Source organism: Phaethon aethereus (genome assembly GCF_964289735.1).
Source record: "Phaethon aethereus genome assembly, chromosome: 10".
Taxonomy (NCBI): Eukaryota; Metazoa; Chordata; class Aves; order Phaethontiformes; family Phaethontidae; genus Phaethon; species Phaethon aethereus.
This window is the reverse complement of record NC_138586.1, coordinates 6,131,159-6,149,472: the sequence shown is the minus strand read 5'-3', so window position 1 is coordinate 6,149,472 and position 18,314 is coordinate 6,131,159. Positions and strand designations below refer to the sequence as shown.

At 42.3% G+C, this 18,314-nt stretch overlaps 1 protein-coding gene across 2 annotated transcripts in view; it reads right to left on the bottom strand.

Moving 5' to 3' along the window:
- TENM1 (teneurin transmembrane protein 1) overlaps positions 1 to 18,314 on the bottom strand; it is a gene marked incomplete at both ends in the record, with an annotated part of 257,520 nt that overhangs the window by 85,560 nt on the left and 153,646 nt on the right. The window contains 3 exons of one of the 2 annotated variants that reach the window (XM_082004271.1): positions 9,998 to 10,144; positions 12,488 to 12,511; positions 13,626 to 13,811. In XM_082004271.1, coding sequence (XP_081860397.1) covers positions 9,998 to 10,144; positions 12,488 to 12,511; positions 13,626 to 13,811 — 357 coding nt within the window. The remainder of the gene's footprint in view (positions 1 to 9,997; positions 10,145 to 12,487; positions 12,512 to 13,625; positions 13,812 to 18,314) is intronic. The other variant, XM_082004272.1, reaches the window with a different exon arrangement.

Sequence of the window (18,314 nt, the reverse complement as noted above, 5' to 3'; positions counted from 1 at the left end):
TTTTTTTTTTTTTTCAAAAATCTACATTTCTTCATGGACAAACTTGTAACCAGATTTGTAGGTGAAATTAATTTACTTTAATGTCCAAAGCTTATGATGAAAAGTGAAGCACTGAAGTGCATCTAGAATAAACACCTAAATAAAACTTAAAATTGGGCTATTGGTATTTAATTGCTTCTATCAGCAGCTTAGACATCCAAATCGCCTAAATTACATACTCAGCCAGAAACAGATTTAGTAAGGTACGGTAAAATGACCAATTATCTTCTTGATAAGATAAAATAAACATCAATTTTATGACTTAGCAGTTGCTAACTTGCTTGGATTGACAAGCACACTAATGCACACAAAGCAGTATTAAAGCATTGTATCCTTCAACAAAGACATCTCTCTGTATTCGTACCAAGTTCGGTCTCAATAAATGTGGAGTCATCATATCACTGTATGGATTTTCCTCGTGTTAAAATCAGATTGCTATAGGATCAACACACCGTCAGATATTTTCACTTCATGCTTTGACTTTTCATGCTCTGTTTCCACCAGCTCTTTGGTGCCTATAAAACCGTACCTCCTAAGGGCAAACTGCGTTATTGGGGAAGCTGCTGTAGTTTTGTCATTGACTTTAATGGGTGTGAGACCACCATTCAGCCAACTCTGCTCTTTTCTCAAGAGAGCACACTGCACTATGTGAACGCCGAGTAAACAACAGCATAAAATATTCACCTCAAAAAGAAAGCAAAAGCCCTTCTACAGAACAAACAAGTATAATGAAATGGGTTTTCCTGGAATCTGAAAATCCTTGCCTGACCTTGAGCAAGCTAATGGCTTGGCTAAGCAAAAAAAATTAACAAATCCATCCTACTGCAGCTGGGAAATCAGACAGAGCAGGCTAGTTCTTGTGATAACGAGCCAAGGGCAACTGTAGATAGCTAGCAACAATAGTCTAAGATGCTTGGATCCAGCAAAGCTGGCACAGCTACAATCAGTGCATGCTTTAACTTCTTTCCACATGCCCCCTGTCCTGGAGACAACAGGCATTTGCCAGCGGTGGGAGAACAACTTCACAGGGCAACGCTGACTTTATTGACTTTGAGTGTAGCAGTCACTTTATATTCGGGAAAACCTAGAAAGCTGCTGAAATCCCCCAGGAAGTCAGTAAGCTGAAACAATAAAGGGCCTTCGGTCTAAACAAAACCACACGGGAAGCAGATGGAGGGGCATTAATTGTGTTCTGATGAAAAAACAAGACCTTTTTGGGTTGAAACCTGAAAAGCAAGCTTGGAACTGCAAGGAAAACAAAAGATCTCCTCTTATTGTTTCCTCTTTTTTGTCCAAGGAATGAAACTCGCTATATTCTTAGTAACTGAACTGAAAAGTATCAACTTACTAGTAGATTCTCCAAGACTGCAAATACTAGAGAATTCTACTAGACTTGAAAAAGTGATGAAGAAATTAAAGAAAAAGTGAAGAAGTATGAAGCAAAAGGAAGAGAAGATCCCTGCCGAGGGCACTTGGTGTGGTTAGGCGTAGCCATTCAGGACCGGTCTCTGCCGGTGGAATGGTTATGGCAGTGACAAGTCTTGTTCAAGGAGTCAAGGTACCTTCTGGAAGGTACTAATTTCTACAAGCCGTCTGCTGCCTACTTGGGAAACTTGACAAACGTTGGTCTGGCAGAATAAGTACTAATCAGAAGGCAGGCACACTTATTTCAGAATAACAATATCCACGGGGAAGCTATTTTGGAGTAATTTATTCCACAGTAGCTATTCTGATTAATTTTTTCCTTGTCAACAAGCCATTAGATGTAGGAGCTGAACTGACCTGATTCTCTCATTTATGTAAGAAATAAAAGTGAAAATTCATAGAAATATTAGAAAATGAAGATTTGCTTAGAAAAGAGATAGCTATAAAAATAACAATGAAATACTTTGCTTTCTCTAATAGAGTCCTCATTCTTCTTTGCTTCAGCCAACAGCTGACACGCCTGGCGACAAACACTGTGCGTTCATGCTGTACACAAAAAGAAACCCGGTAAAGGGAAAGCAGTTTTCCATCTTCCAGACTCAGTTTTCATCTTTTCTTTGCAGTTTACTTGTCAGCGAAGTAACTATCTTACAAACTCTTCCAGGTTCTGCTAATGGAGTCATTTTGGGTTGAATTACTTGTACCCGGTTTCATTTGCGTCTCTCCAGGCTCTCGGGGCTACAGAAGGGTGGGTTTCCCATTAGCGGGGGTGTGAAGTCCCAGCAGCGTATCTGAATAACCCATGGTGAGAACGGTGTTGGTCCTAACAGCACCATGAATGTAGAAAGTGCTGGATTACACCAGGAACAGCTTATGGCCTTGGGAGCAGAGGCTACAAAGACATCAGAGGAAGAAATTGCTAACCAGAATATAAATGCTAATCCAAAGCAGGAGGCTTCTAGGTTGCAGATTATCATTCATGGCTTCTCTCTCTCTCTCATGCTGATTTTTTTTTTTTTTTTTTTTTGCATCTTTTAAATATTTTAATTGATTCGGTGACAATTTATTTCAATCTCCCCCCCTCAACCATGCAGGAGGAAACAGAGGAAAGATGCTAGGCTCGGAGAAGATGCTCCATGGGCAGTGAGGCAGGAGGTGCAGCAGCACCAGCTCCTCTACGGACTTTTAACACCACACATTTGGCTCAGGCCTAACTCAGGCCACTGCGTGTATGTATTTAAGAATTGTTAACTAGAATTGTCTGGATAATGCAACTTCTATCTTTTTTCCAAACAATCACACAAAACTTAGAAAAAAAAATCAACTTGGATAAACCTGAAGAATTTTAACACTTTGTGCTGAAGTAAAAGAATAAAACACCTATTTTGGGACAAATAAAGTCTTCGTTCCACTTCAGGCTCATTTAAGACTTCAGTTTTAACTCAGACCATATAGAAGAAAAAAGGAAAAAACAAATCTGAAACTTGAAAAGAAACTACTGTAATTCGGCATGATACCCATTAAAATGAACCAGGTAAAACAAGCTGCTACAGAATCACAAGGCAGTTTATGATAATGCAAATCATATTAGCAAGTGCACGTGAGGATAACATTTCATCCTCGGGAGATATAACCTGGAAATCCAGGAGAATAACACAGAAAAACAAGTAAATCTTGTTTATAAACTACAGCATTAAAGTCATTCACTTAAAAATGCTACCAACACATTAGCCAATTCTCAACCAACGGTCACATTTTTGGCAAAGTTTTCCTATCAGGAACCAACTATTAAAAACTCGTTGTTTTAGTAGAAAACAGTAAGATTTCTTTTAACTCTCAGGAGACAACAGTCAGGAGTATGAGCAAACTAATGCAAACAGCAAAACCTGTAATTCATACAGCAGGGGAGCCTGTATACTGAAGTTTTTACTGTCAGTTACCACAAAGTGCATCACAGCATAAGTGCAGACTAAAATGTATTACAGAGGTGTGAATGATTTTGGTTTGCTATTAGCATTTTTCAAAAATTTATTTTCTATAAAAGGCAGTCAGGCGCCTTCACGGTGCACTACAGATTATATAATAAAGTGATTCACATTTTGACGTGTCTGAGATTACGGTTTCACATTTTCCAGGTACCTCGCTTTGTATGCAGGGGATAATGATGAACTGGGATTTTTGTTTCTGTAAGTAATTTAGACAATTGAAATATCTTCAATATTACTGCTAAAACAGAAGTCACAAAGATCGACTTGAGGTTAAAAGGCGCTTCATAGCACTCTTAAGTAATTTAAACAACCTCAAAGAAAAGGCAGAGCATGCCAAAACACGTTGCTCTGTTTCCAGTCACACCGCTCCCCTCTGCATTGCCGTAGCTCACAGAGTTAGGACAAGATTTTCCCATTTCCTTGCTGGGAAAGGGATCCTTCCAGGAAGGCTTTCTGTAAAGAACGGTATTAATATTTACTGTGTCAGGAGGTTGTGTCAATGGAATCACACAATGCTTTCCATCAAATAAAACGTATTTTCTTGCTTATGCATTTATTGTATGTATTACACATTCTTCTTATTTAATAAGATGGAGAGAACGCCACGAATATGATGAAATTGCCTCCTTAGCTGTGTGTCTGCTGCAGTCATGGAAGGCTCAGTTAGTGCTAGGCACAGTACGTTCTCCATGCACACGTTATGCAGCAATCTCTCTTCTACATGGATGATCACCTTCAGCCGCCGGGAAAACTGGCAGCGGCGCTACGGACCCACCTCTCCACCGGTTACTTTCCAGCTGTACACCTCTCTACTTACCGCGTTTGGGCAAATGCTGTACAGTGATTGTATTTCATATGTTTTGCATTTAAGCTTTCCAGACGCTGCATAATATCTATTATTAAATCCTCAATAAAATAAGAGTTGGAAAAGGAAAAAGGCATTTCGTCGGCTAGAAGCTAATAGCAAGAACATGGAACAAGTCACATATTCTGGGCCTGATACGAACAGCTCTATGCCACCTACTTTTCAAATCACGGCTTTTTCACTCTTCTCATCTACCCTTGAATTACTTGCGGTTCATGCCTACAAATATGGGAATACCACAGTAACTCAGGCTGCTGAAAGTGGCTCCGTGTCCACAATTAGTACAAACTGTCCAGGCAGCGGAACACCCGAGGACATTAAGGAGGCGTTGGGTGGGGTCACTGGTAAGGGAAGCAAAGGACAAAGCGGTTCTAATTTTGGCAGCGGTGGCTTCCCCAGCTCCCCAGTGCAGCATGCGGTAACGTTCACAGCGGCTTCTTTTCTGTTAAACCACCGACAAGCTTCAGTAACGGGCTATGAAAACAACAAATTCAGTCAGGCTCCACCTCCCGTGTTACTGGGTTTGTTATTTTAACAGACCATCCACTATCATCAGGTTCTGGCAAGCAAAATGTAAATAGTTAGCAACGATACTTAACACTGCTGTTCTTCGGCTTTAAAGTTAATGACAAGAGCAGAATTCTCACCCTTTCAAGCTTTTGTCACACATGGAGAAGACACTACTAACGTTAACCACAGTAGGTTTGAAGTTTTACGGTTAATGCCAAACCCAGAATACTGCAAGAAGTGGTGTATATGCTTATATAGTGCACGCATATACAGGTATGCAGGCATACTCACACACCCCCCCCCTAATAAACGTACTTGCTCAGTCACATGAAAATCAAGCCCACCTCTAAGCAATATACTCTGCTTAGTACAAGTAGGACCTTGACTTTCATTTTCACCGCGGCAGAGCAACCCGGAGGTGTGTGTGTATGTGCTCTCCCTCTCCCTCTCTACTGATGCCAGTGGGTGCAAGCAGCGATGGAGCTGTGAGAACTATGCCCAGAACATTTTCACAAAAAGTAAAAGATGGGCTTTAAGTTTCTCCTTGCAGTAAGCAGATTTTGTTCTCCTTATGCAGGACAACCTAAAAAACTGAACGACACGACTCCCAGCGCTTGAAGGATTTGAGCTTTGATCAATTTTTCAAGACTATTGTTGTTCGTGGGAAAAAAAAAAAATCTTCAACTAAGTCTTCAACTTACATTTGCTTGCTTTCTTTTACAGATTTCAAATAAGCATTAAACAATGCCTGTGCCGACTTGTTTCACCCCAGGCTCAGTTAAGTCCAATTAGGGTTGCCAGGAATCTAAGCAAACGGAATCAAAGAGCAACTTCAGAAGAGACTAAGCAGCAGCAACCGTCATGAGTCTCTAATGCTTCTTTGTACCCATTAATCCAAACTGCTTCTCAAATTTTAGCCGTTAATACATAGCACGCAGCAGACAGTGAGGCTGTTAACTGGGAACGCTGGCGTTTGTATAAGGGCATTGGAAACCCACCAGTGTGCCTGTGGAAAGGCTGCAGAGTGTTTTATCCAGCGAGTACCAGTGGTGGTTGGCCTTCCACACACAGGAGAATGCAAATATATTGGAGTACGGTTTTCAGAAACTATAAGTGTCCCCAGGGAGCCCTCACTGCTCAGCAACAATGAAAACCATTCCCATCAGTATTATTTATATTGTGTAATAATAGCGTATTACTTATATATGGACTCAATATCTCTGTGATGGATAGGTTATTAAAATGCCAATGGATGGGTCAGAAATACATCAATATTTTAGCAACACTGATTATCAGCCCAAGGCTATGCTGAGTCACGTATTTTCCAGTGCTTGGAAAAGCTTGGAGAAAGCTACAATAACTGTCTGAAGTGACTGAAGGGATATTTGGAAGAGAATTCAAAGCTTGCAGTAAATAGTGTTTTCCTTAAAAACAAACAGTCAAGATTGATTCATGAAAGAAAAAGAAAACGGTGAGGAGAGATCCAGGCAAATTTAAATGAGATCCGTATCGAAGAAATTAATGGGAGCGACAGGCTGCAACTTTCCGCTCCAGACCCGCACGTGCAGCAGCAGTGTAAATGTATGTCAGAAGAGCAGGTACACGCTGGCTCGGACATGACGGGACAAGAGAAAATGTCCTGCTCGGGTGAGCCGAATGGTCACCTTATAAACTGAAAATTAAATCACGTCAGTCACGATAACGAAAGGAGGAGAGTAAGAAATAATGTGATGAATAATGTGATACGGGAATGGGAATAATGTGATGCTGAGGGAAGCCACGGCGAGGGAAGGGCCCCGCTGCAAAGGACATCTGCTTGACTTCTTGGCATTATTTAATGGACATCACACTGCTAACAGACTGCAGATGCACTCCGCAAGAGCAAGCGCGAACCATGCCGTCGTGCATCTGTTATAATGCTAAGACCTTTTCAATGATATTTGTAGTGATATTTGAACAGGCAAACATGCCCTTAAGTCTGCAAGTAGGAAAAAGCTAATGGAGAGTTATGAGATGGACCGGGAAAGGCAGTTATGGTACGGTCAGGGTACGCGTACGGCGTATGCTAGTGGGGCTCTAAAAGAAATTGCGTTCTCCCTGCTCAGGAAAACATTTCTGCAGGCGTGTGGCCCCACACCACGGACAACTGCTCTGATGGGGAGCTTGGTGCTCCAGCGTCTGCGGAATATGCTTGTGGCTTACCTTCATAGACCGGTCCTTAAAAAATGGATTCAAGGCTTCTTCCCGCCCGAGGCTTTTGTGCTGTTACTACAGACCAAAGAATAACACTAACGCTTCCTCATGTCAAATAAATGACATTATTCGAGCCCTACAGTTGGAAATAATAATTCAGTTTCTAACACGTTTCTTCTATCATGTATTTGAATGTATTTTTATATAGCAAAAATGTCGTTTTTTCAGTCTCTGAAAGTACCGTATAACGAATCAACTGGAAACTGCACGAAATTATCATTCTGTCTAGACCCCGAAATTAGAGTTTGTTTGAAATTATACTTGTTCAACTTTATTACAGCTTTGTTCTTTGGGTGTGACTTTCTCCTAATGAACCTGAAGCACAAAACACCTCCGAAGGACTCAGATATAAATATTTGATTTAAACACAACTGGAGTGAGTAAGACCTCTGCCAGGTGAGCATATTCCAACCTGGAATACGCAACAGCACTAAATCAGGTCTAGAGCATGATCTCCTGGGCTGTGTGTCGCTGACCGAACGCGATCACATCCTAACGGCTCCGGAAGTCACTACCTGTCAGCTGAGTTTCTGTAGCTCTTAACTCACCACAGCCACAGGCAAAAACATTAATAGCTTCCATCTTCGTGATCCTAACCCGGTTACGTAGCTTGACGGGTGGTAACGCGTCATGCCACCGTAATATTCTCATAGTCTAAGGCACAACCGCCCAGCGAGCAGGACTTAACAGGTAACGTCGTGTCTCCTTCCCCATTCCTGTTTTTACTGTTGTGTACGTACACAAACGCTGAAACACAAGGAATCAGCTTCTGATCTCGTATTAATGTAACACTGGTATAACTCCAATCACTTAGGGGAAATGTTCTAATTTACGCTTATGCTGATTCAGGTCCTGTGAACTTCGTATAGAAAGAAAAGTGGGTTTAGTATGTAGATATAGTTTTCTTTTCTTATATAAAATTGATTGTGAAGGAAACTTAATTACATTTAGCCCATCTGTAGTAGTCAGATTAATTAAATATTTCTCTCTGCACTTATCTCTAAATGTAATGTCAACAGAGCTGTCCTAGTCCATGTTATGTTGCCATTAAAAAGGGGAAAGAAAATTACTTTTAAAACCTGCAGTGAAATGATGTTAAGTGTCTGCCTTAAACTGACAAATTCAAGGAGATTTAGAGTTAAAACTGCCAGCTCTTTCAATAACTCACCATTACGGCAGAATATAAAGCACCCAAAATCACAATACAGGGCAGTTTATACAGAGCCAGTTCACAGAGTGTATCAGAAAACGCTTTACACGCATTACAGGCTAAAGAGGGGGTTCGTGGACAGATTTAAGAGCGCAGGCGAGCGAGTCAGCGGTCGGGCAGCGGGGGAGAGCGCCGGGCGGATGGGGAGGCGCGCAAGGGGCCGCGACGCCAGCTGCGGCGCCGTGCGTGAAAGGGATACGCGCGGCAGAGAGAGCAGGGGGAGCGGGCAGCGAGAGCGTTGTCGGGGGTCTTGGAAACAAGGGGGAAAAGGAAGGCTCAAGAGAGGAGTACGGTGATCTTGAACGGGGTTCAGGAACGAGGAAGCTTTGCCAAAGGACAGCATGGTCTTAGAGCCCACAGAATACAAAATCAGAAGGTCTCAAAATATATCTGTAAATGAGGAATCATCCCTGAGTCAGAATGTTCCTATTGAAGTCCCACAGTGACCTCAGTTCTTGGCCCGAAATCAAGCTTAATTTATCAACGACCTAGAAGAAAATAGACAATCCTTATACTCAGATTTGACACTACAGTGGGGTAGGAGATCTCACCCAAGACACTGAGGTGGTCTGTCAGTGTGACACAGTAAGATAATATATATTTCAATAAATCTCAGTAGACGAACTAAGGAAAAAAATGTAACCGTGCTTGGGGCAGATGTATTCACAGGCTGAGTGAGAAAGCTGCACAGCTCTGAGTTACGGAGGCAAGCACACCGTAAAGGATGGTAGTAAGTAAAGGAGAGGAAAACAATAGTCTTTCTTGAGCGTCCAACAAATGAGTATTCCTAAAATAAATAGGACAAATAATTAACTTGAGAACATCAGTGAGGAATGTTGTGGCTTTTCTCCTACTGGTAAGTTTGAAATAAGAGTCTGGATGTTTTTCCCGAAAAAAAATGCACTAGCGTGTGTATTAGAATGAACTACTGGAAAGGAGGCAGAGACTAGCTTGGGAAAGAATTATGTTTTTCCCAGAAAACCTAAAACTTATGCAGCCTTACAATGAATCCAAACTACGGAGGTCTGAGGTAGGGAACACATAGTGCCAAATGCCCTGGTTCAACTGGTGGCAAAGAGTGAAGGATTATTTTAGCACAGGGCTCTGTTTACGGTACTTTCAAAAATTACTTCTCCATACTTTCTACACTAGCTTACTCGACAGTTGTTCAAATGTAGGTCCAGATAATTGCGAGAACTGCGCTGTGTCTCAGTGGAAACATTAAGAAAGGGATTAATATTAAAAAAGCATCTCTAAATGTATGCTTTATGCTTGCAAATGTATTCATTTAATATTAACATAAGACTAAACTCTGGATGCATTTTGGCAGGCACAGAGGTTTTTTCATTTGGATACCCATTGGCTCTCTTTGCTGAAATAGATGACAGTTATCTTGAACATGAGGTAGAGTGGAAAAGAAATTACTTCTTATGCTTTTTTGGGGCTGTTTTTTCTTTTTTAACGAAAAAAGTCTAGTACTGGGATGATAGGTACAGCACATACATAATTTCTGCCTTGAATAACGTCTAGCAGGGTCTGCTCCCTCACCGCACTGCTTCAGATGAAGTCAGTGGAACAACTGGCTTGAGCAGGCAGACAAACATTGACATTCTGTGATAAAAAGAAAAACACACACCAAAACTATAGATTCAAATGACAATCAAGGATGTGACAAATAAACCAAGAGACATGAATTATGTATCATACCTCCATCATTGTCCAGGTTATCTCCACACACCATTTCCATGACAACATTACATCCCGAGCCACTCCAGCCCACTTGACAAACACAGTGCCATCCATTCTGATCAAGTGTGCACCTCCCATTTCCGTAACAGAGACCCGGGCAGCCATCTAGTAGAAAAGAAAATGCAAAAAACAAGCCTTCATGGAGGCGTTTTCTTCTCTTCCTTTACAGTTGTAACTATTCTTTAACATCCTTTCATACAGCATTATACGTGCTGCCCTCAAATGATCATAGCTCCCTTGCAAGCCATTTGTATTTTTGACCAAATACGGAAAAATCCCCATCCTGGTCCCTCCCTTTGCTCGCCCAAAAGTCCTTTCTCAGTGAGGGATGAGGATTTTTTAGTAACATTTTGTGCACAGGAGAAGAGTGAGTAAACTTGTAAGAAGATATTTAACAGTCTGCTGTGTCCATCTCTTTCTCTACTGAATGAAAAATAAGTTGTAGATCACAAAGAACGGTATATATATAATCAATATTTGTATCAAAGATATATATGGAAAATATTGTTCAAATGAGAAACTGGCATTTGTGGACATAATCCTACACACTGCAGGGAGTGGAGGTGACCTTTTTATTCTGTTTATAAGTACTCAGCTGACTGAGAAAAAGCCAATTTGATTTACGCTACAATACAACTCTTTCCACAGTAGGCAAACGAGGGAGCGTTTCCTTCCAACGCCCAGTCCCACTTCTTCACGTTACGGCCGATTCAAATATGACGAACACTTGCCCTTGAGTGGCTCTGATTCTAGATCAAAACTGGAACAACGACTGCAGCATGCCCTGGATTATATACTTGTAAATTCTGAATCAATAGTAATGGACAGTCTCAGCTCCATCTCTTGCCTATAAGAGCGAGAGCGGAATTGTCTCTTGGATGCGTACACTCATGTCCATCTGCTTGCATAGGTTAGTGCCAGCTCAGACATTTGTCAAATCCTCACTATGCTGCACATGAAGCCAAAGGACAATGGATAAAGCTCAGCAATAAGCTTAACAGCGCAAGTGGCATCCCTTCTAAGAGGGCTCCTTTCTCTTTGCCGGCACGGACGTACGGGAACTGAAAGCCCTTCTGTGCTCGACAGCGAACATCGGCGCTTACGTGTTACCAGAGAGAATTTTTTTTGAGGAAGAAAGAAGAGTTCTCAGCCTGCATGTGTGTTTGGCAGCCCCAGGAGATAGATGCTCTAAAAGGGCTTTGGAGGAGCTGACCAGAGAGTCAGAGAATCTGCACGACTGGTCTGTCAGGTTGTGACTTACAGCCCAGCATGCAGCACATTTTCTGGCAACTTTACACTAGACACACCATCCCTCTCCTCCTCACCCTCGGCACAGTTTATCAATCGCATCTGCAAGCGAGAAGACTGGAGAGTCTGACCCTCTTGCTCGGAAGAGCTGGTGATGGTGGCACCATCTTCTCACACTGCAATTCTGGAAGTTCCCGCTCTAAAATAGCATGAGGTTGGCAACCACCAGATATACTATAACAGCCAATGATTTGTCTCTTCCAGGGAGCTGGGGGAAAGGGCAGGATGTGAAAGCTCTTCTGGGTAACAGAGATGTTTTTCTACTTCAATTCACTGTCCTGCTGACTTACTTCATTTCTTGTACATGATTATATTTTGCTGCTGTGTGTGGTTATCCTCTAAGACTACAAATGTTATCAAACGAATGCCTACATGTTTTTTTATTATCGAATTCTGAAGAAATTAAATAATAAATACAAAACAAACACCCGGGTCTTTCTGGAATATTGGTTAGTTTGTTTTTTTCAGGCAGCAGCATTTTTGCAAGGGGCAATGCGCATCATTGCTCCGCACAGCACGGCGAGGACTGAGGGACCGCTGCCGAACTCGGGGAAGGTACTTGCGCTGACATGACCAGGCAGGACCTGCGGCAAGGCATGGAAATCAAATGAACAGCACCAGACACAAAACAACATCAAATTTAACCCTTGTATCAGATGATTTGAAGAGAACTGTATCACATCTAGCCTAGGCAGCTTTTAAAAAGGTGTACTTCTCTATCAAAAGAAACCTACTCCAAGCACAGATGACAAAAAAATATAAAAATTTTTGTTCTCATGAAGACAGGATCAACAGGAAGTTTTTTGAGCAAGTCCTCAGCTCTGTCAATACTTTGGAATGGTAAGCGAAAGCAAAAACCTGATTTGCCTAACATAGCACGTCAGATGGCCACACAAAACATGCTCACATTGCTACCTCTGTACAAGTGAGTTGAGCACGTTATTTGTTAAAAACGGCATTTTTTTTTCCTGTACGTCTCTCTCTATGTATACATATATCTCTCCATAAATAAATGTTTTATCTATTCTGGCAGCTTAGCAGTACAGAAGCTCAGACAAAACAGGTAACACAAAACACTCCATTCCCAATACTTTTGTATCTTTTCATTATTCTTTCACAACGCCGATATGAAAAACTTACCTCGAACAGCATCTAAGTAGTGAGCTTAAAAAAGAAAAGAACAAAACTGAGATGGATTGAACTTCTGTACCCAAATGAAAATACAGACACCATTTGCTTATGGCTTGCCACTGTTGGTTAGATATAAAGCGCCTCCCTCTCCCTGCAGTCAGATCTATTCCCAACGCATTGCGCCTGTAACTCCGCTCCATTTGATGGCAAGCATGCAGAGGACAGCCTGGGCCATACCTGGCAGCGCCTACAATGCGAAGAGCAGCTCTATTTATCTTTTTAATTATTTTGGCCCTCTTCTGGATTTGCTCTACACAATCTTTAGAAAATTAGGCTGCTCTTCCTTCACAAACCTAATTCTTGATTTAGCAAATCTGATTTAGTAAATTCTAGAGACAGTGAATGGATTATCTTAAAATTATTTTGATAAAGATAAAACATTCTAGTTTTTTTTTCAAGAAGCAAGATGAGAGCTTATGCTGCTTAACTCTGAAAATTAGATAGCCTGCTATTATAAGCAATTAAAATGTTTATGAACAATCTTGCTTTGGGACATATTAGGGAGAAACGCTATTAGACTTTCCAAAAACCTGTTGTATTTCATTAAAAATATAACTATTACATTTGTATAGTAGAGTAATGACTTCTAAAAAGATCTGAAAGCTTTACCTTATTAGCAATATTGTTAGAAGCCAGCTATAGAAAAACCACCTTTAGTAATAAGTAAAATATGTAAATCCTCAGACGAGAAGGCAAGAGATTTAATGCAAGAATTACTTAAGCTGAGTAACAGCTTCATCCCCTCACACCTTCTAATTCTTTAACATATTTTTCCTTCCTGACTCAAAGTTCACGTACGAACGCAACCCAAAGGTATGTTAGGACCGAGATATCTTTATTCTGTGTGTTTTTTAAAAAATTAATTCCTCAATGTTATTTCCTCTAAACAGAAAGCTGCACCGAGCTGCTGCTCCGTGGGGCAAGCAAGGGTGCATCACCAGTGCAGAGGCACCTTTTTACACCTGGTCTGGATCTGGGTCTCTGTTTTTCCAAAATGACTTGGATCAGACTGATGGCTATGGCAGATCTTTGCAGAACTGGTTAAGATTCTAGGTATTTTATCGCTCGAGGTGCAAAACCCCCTTACCGATGGTGCAGTGGTCCCCTTCCCATCCAGGGCTGCACTCACACTTCCCATCCTTGCACCGGCCGTGTTCAGCGCAGTGAGAGTGGCAGGTACGTTCCTCGCAGGTGGGTCCCACCCAGCCCTCTTCACACTGGCATATCCCTCTTGAACAGACGCCGTGGCTGCCGCAGTCCAGGGTACACAGCTCTGCACAGGGTAACAAAAACACGCGGCGTCAAACAGCAGTTTCCCTGCTGCAAACACGACTTCGCACCGATACGGAATTTGGTCACTCCTGTACTACCACCACCACTCATCAGCTGGACCAAATACGGGGTTTCATCAGCCAGGACAGACCTTACGCAAGCCGGCTGCCTCCTTTTTAGCACTTAATTGCAAGATCATTTATTTGTCTGGGGTGGGGACTGCAAACGACGGTTTTGCATATGGTAGGGCAACGGGTCTAAAACAAGCAATGACACAAAAAAGTCCCAATCTTTTGACTGATTCCAGCTGAGGGCTGTAATAACAGCACGCCGTATCCGTTCTCGGGTGCCGCCAGCTCGGTTCTGAAACCTGTAATAAACTCAAATATTGCCAGTGAGCCGAATTAAAGGATAAAGTGGTGCATTAAATACGTAGAAGCAAAACAGCCTTTGAGATATCCAGACGTTTGTAGTGACAGCAAAATGGCCTTCACTCGCAGTAAGAAGAGTCACCAGAAAGGTACCGGTGAGAAAGAAGATGAGCAAGCACCCCGCTTGACGGCAGTGCACAATATTACATCACTTACAGGCCATGCGGACCTGACCAGTTCTAAAACGGCTTTCAAGGATTAAATCTTTATTTCCTTCCGGAGTTTTAGGAGTCAACTGCTAAGAAACCAGAAAAGCTGTTTCGGGAAGGCAGGAGAACCTCCTTCGTTGCGCTCAGAACAATTTCTCTACCTGGGCATTGTAGAACACCACTTATCGTGAAGTGGAATAAAGTCCTGAATTGTTTCAATACATCACAATATGCCAATTGCAATTCTACTTCCACTTAGGCTAAAGCTGTTCTGTGAAAAGAATGGCTTCATTATAAAAAGGTTCCATGTAGTTTGAATTTATTTAGAATAATTAGTGTCAAGAGACAGAATTTGCTTGTTATTCTGCAATTAACCTGCCACAGAAACGTTTCCTCCTTCTTCCTCTCGGAAAGCAGCTGATAGCACTGCAAGTGGAAGCCAAATAATCCTGCCTGCTCCGATTTCAAATGTCAACGCTACATATTTAGTTGTGGCAAGATTTTTCCCTTGACAGATTTTAAACAAAGATCATTTATATCTTGGAACTATTGTACATAAACATTCTTAAAAGCATTTGTAGTGACAAATGCTGCCACTGTATATACCAAGCAAAGTTTTTAAAGTTTAAATTGCAATCTTATCGATTCCAATCGTTTTAACACCAAGAAAAAAGCAGCACAGAAACGGAACTGCACGGTGACGTCGCGGCCGTGCTGGGCTCTGTCTCGAGTTAGGGTCTAGCCCTTATTTTTGTTACTAGCCGGGGTGATGGCACAGAGCGCAATCGAAAGAATCGGTGAGTGACAAACTGGAAGAGCACGGTAAAACTCAAAATCACCTTCAGAAGCAGAAGGCACGGTAAAGAACCTAAGACAAAATTCAGTAAAAGCAACGGTGAAGTACTGTCCTGAGGAAGTAAAAATCAGCTACATAAAAAATAATTAATTTTACTATTCAGACAGGGAGCTGTACTTGAGTACAAGGTAAACATAATTCTCTGACGATATTCCTGCAAAAGAGTATAGAAGACAAGGGAAGAGACTTCTCCGCTATATTCAAACGAAAACTGTGCTGAGCCTGGGGCCTTATCCCTTAGAAAGACTTGATTGCTGCCGGCTGATCATGTATTAATCTAATGCCTCACGCCTTGGACTGCCTGCCCGCAGGTACTGAGAAGGATTTCTACCCCCTTGCTGCATCATTTGGCTCTTCTGCTTTGTTACTTGTTTGTTCCTTGGGAACCTGGGGGACCGCTCAGAGGACTACGAGGGGCCCTCGCTCCGTTACTTCCTCGGTACTGCACTCGCCCCAATACTTGCTCCTGTGACCAGGAAATCAACTGATGCCACCAGATCTGGGATCACAGAAGAATCCCCCAGGCCAGACTGGCAGAGGACCACTGGTATTATTTTAACCCAACTTTATAGCTTGGGGCACGGGCTAACTCCTGAGAATTACATCTCACAAATTACCTGCTACTTCAAGGACTTTGGCTGCTAGAGGGATGCCTTTGATCTCTCCTGATCTCCCCCCAGTTCATCGTAATTATTGCCTTTTGTATTTTACTTAAGTGGCAAAGATTGTTAACAGGATTTTAAGAAATATTCTGTAGCTTATACTAGGCTGGGGTAAGTAGAGCAGAAGGATTTTTTTGACCCTTCTGGATTGAGTGCCTACTACATAGGGTTTTTTTGCAGTTGTGGAACTGGCTTAGTTCAACCGATGCCCAAACTTCAGGGAGTATCGTAGGCATCAGTATACAGAAATGGCAATGTAGGCTGGGACGGATGAAGTGGGGAAACAAAGTGATATATAGAGCTTCTGATCATGTCAGCAGCTCCCACCACTTCTCTATCTGTAAATAAACCAAAGAACCAGCTGTGGAAAAGCTTGGACACATTCCCACACGCGGCATGCACGCCTGCCTCACCCCTGTCTGTCTACCCAGTAGAGTCTAATTGCGACAAACTCATCTTCCAAAGCAACGAAAGAAATAGCAGCATAGAGCAGAAGGTAATGAAGGCACATCCCTACCACAGGGACAGAGATCTTGCACATATTCCTATTGTATAAGCCCCAAATTAAATGGATCTTCAATTGTTTGAAAGTTTTCCATTGTTTTCCCCATGTTTCACACAAGGAATAAAAAGTTTAAACACTATTTAAGCTCATAAATTCAATCAGATTAATGAAGTGGAGATAAAGATTTCCTATCTCATAAAAAAAAATCCTAGGCCAGTCAGTATATAGTCTTCACTCACAAGGCTCCTTTTTAAAATTCTATTTTCCCACATAAGATCATACACAGCCACACAAATTTTCCTTTATTTTTTGCCTGCTGGAATACAGTGTCTTCTTCTAGGCCAACACCAACTGTTTTGGAAAGATAGCACAGCAGCACAAGTTCTGGACCCCAAAGTGCTCTGCGTGATAGGAAATGTTAGGTTAGTTGTCCTGCGCTCAGTTACTCAGTTTTCACACCTCATTTCTGCCAGCAAGTCAGGGCAGAGCAACCAGGTACCAGTAACTAAGGAAAAAGTTACAAAAAAAAGTGCGTGTCAAAGCTGTTCTGGCAAAGGAATGCCGGAATGATCCTACCTAGCTCTTGCCTTTCCTTCTACTAATACATTTACCCCCAAAATATTTAATCTAAATCTTCTTCGATGCAAATCAAAACCAGTTCTGTAAGCACCAGATGCAATAAAACCTGGTTTCTTAGTTTGGACCAGACACTCTCCTCAGTTACCCTAGCTGTCCTGCTGCTTAGCCCGCTCATACTTTATGGTCACCGAGGCCAATCGTGAGACCTACATTTGTTTTGTTCATTTGAGGCTTCAGAAATGCTGTTTACTGTGATAATGTCTTCTTCTGCCGTGCATAGCCGAGATTGTCCCCAGACTTCTCATGCAAAGCAAGGGAAATCAAGCCTAACATCATCCCATTAATGCTGTGGTAGCACCTGCAGCTTGAATCCACAGTTAATTCAAACAACTAAGATTAAAAAAAGCATTATCAGATCAGATCGACCTGTTTTTAAATGCAAAACAATTCCTTAGCTCCTCCTGTAGATAAACAAGTACAGAAATATCAGCATAGCAGGGAGCCGCATTAGCATTTGTGTTTCGATCGAGAGACTGGGTTCCCACAGCAGACTAGACAAAATGAGTTACCCGAGTGAGTAGACGGTGACCGAACGCAACAGGAAACAATACAACAACTTGAAATAGGTACATAGATTGAAACGAAGCTGATGTGGTAAAAATTCAGACAGCGCTGAAGTGGGACAGCAAGTCAGGCATTGTGCAACTCTTCTGCTCAAGCGAGCATCTTCCTCCTTCCAGAGCACTTAGCCCTACGGGACTCGGAAGCGCCCCGAAATGCAGTGGGTACTCTTAATTAAGGTAAGAAAGGAGGCAGGTGACAGGAGGTTACAGCTTGGATTAAAAAAGCCAACTCAGGGGCGTTCTATCACAAACCTTTAGTTACGCGGTTATATTCATCGCCAATCATTCTCGCAAGGCACGGTGCGACACGCACAACTCGTGAAGTCCCTCGACTGTGCTGGCGTTAGGCTGGTGGGCTTCCACAAAAGCCACCTCTTCTCCCCACTCCCCTTCGGCACTGTCCGGCGGGCCGCCCGCCCGCCCAGCCTGCCTGAGCTCGAGGCAGACCCCGTGGAGCGTGGGGGGCTGAAGGCTGCTCTGCGGCTAACGGACCAGACCCTCAGTAGGGGTGAATTTTCGTGGCGCCCACAAACCCAACAGTAATAACCCGAAACTACAGTAATACACGGCCCAGTTTCAGTTTTCATACTTGCACACTTTGCAATCAAAACAAGGTTCTCTAAGCGCGGGGCTGGAAAGTTAATTTGCTTATTTAAAAACCCAGCTCAGCTGTGCAGACTCACGGCACGCAACGTGCTG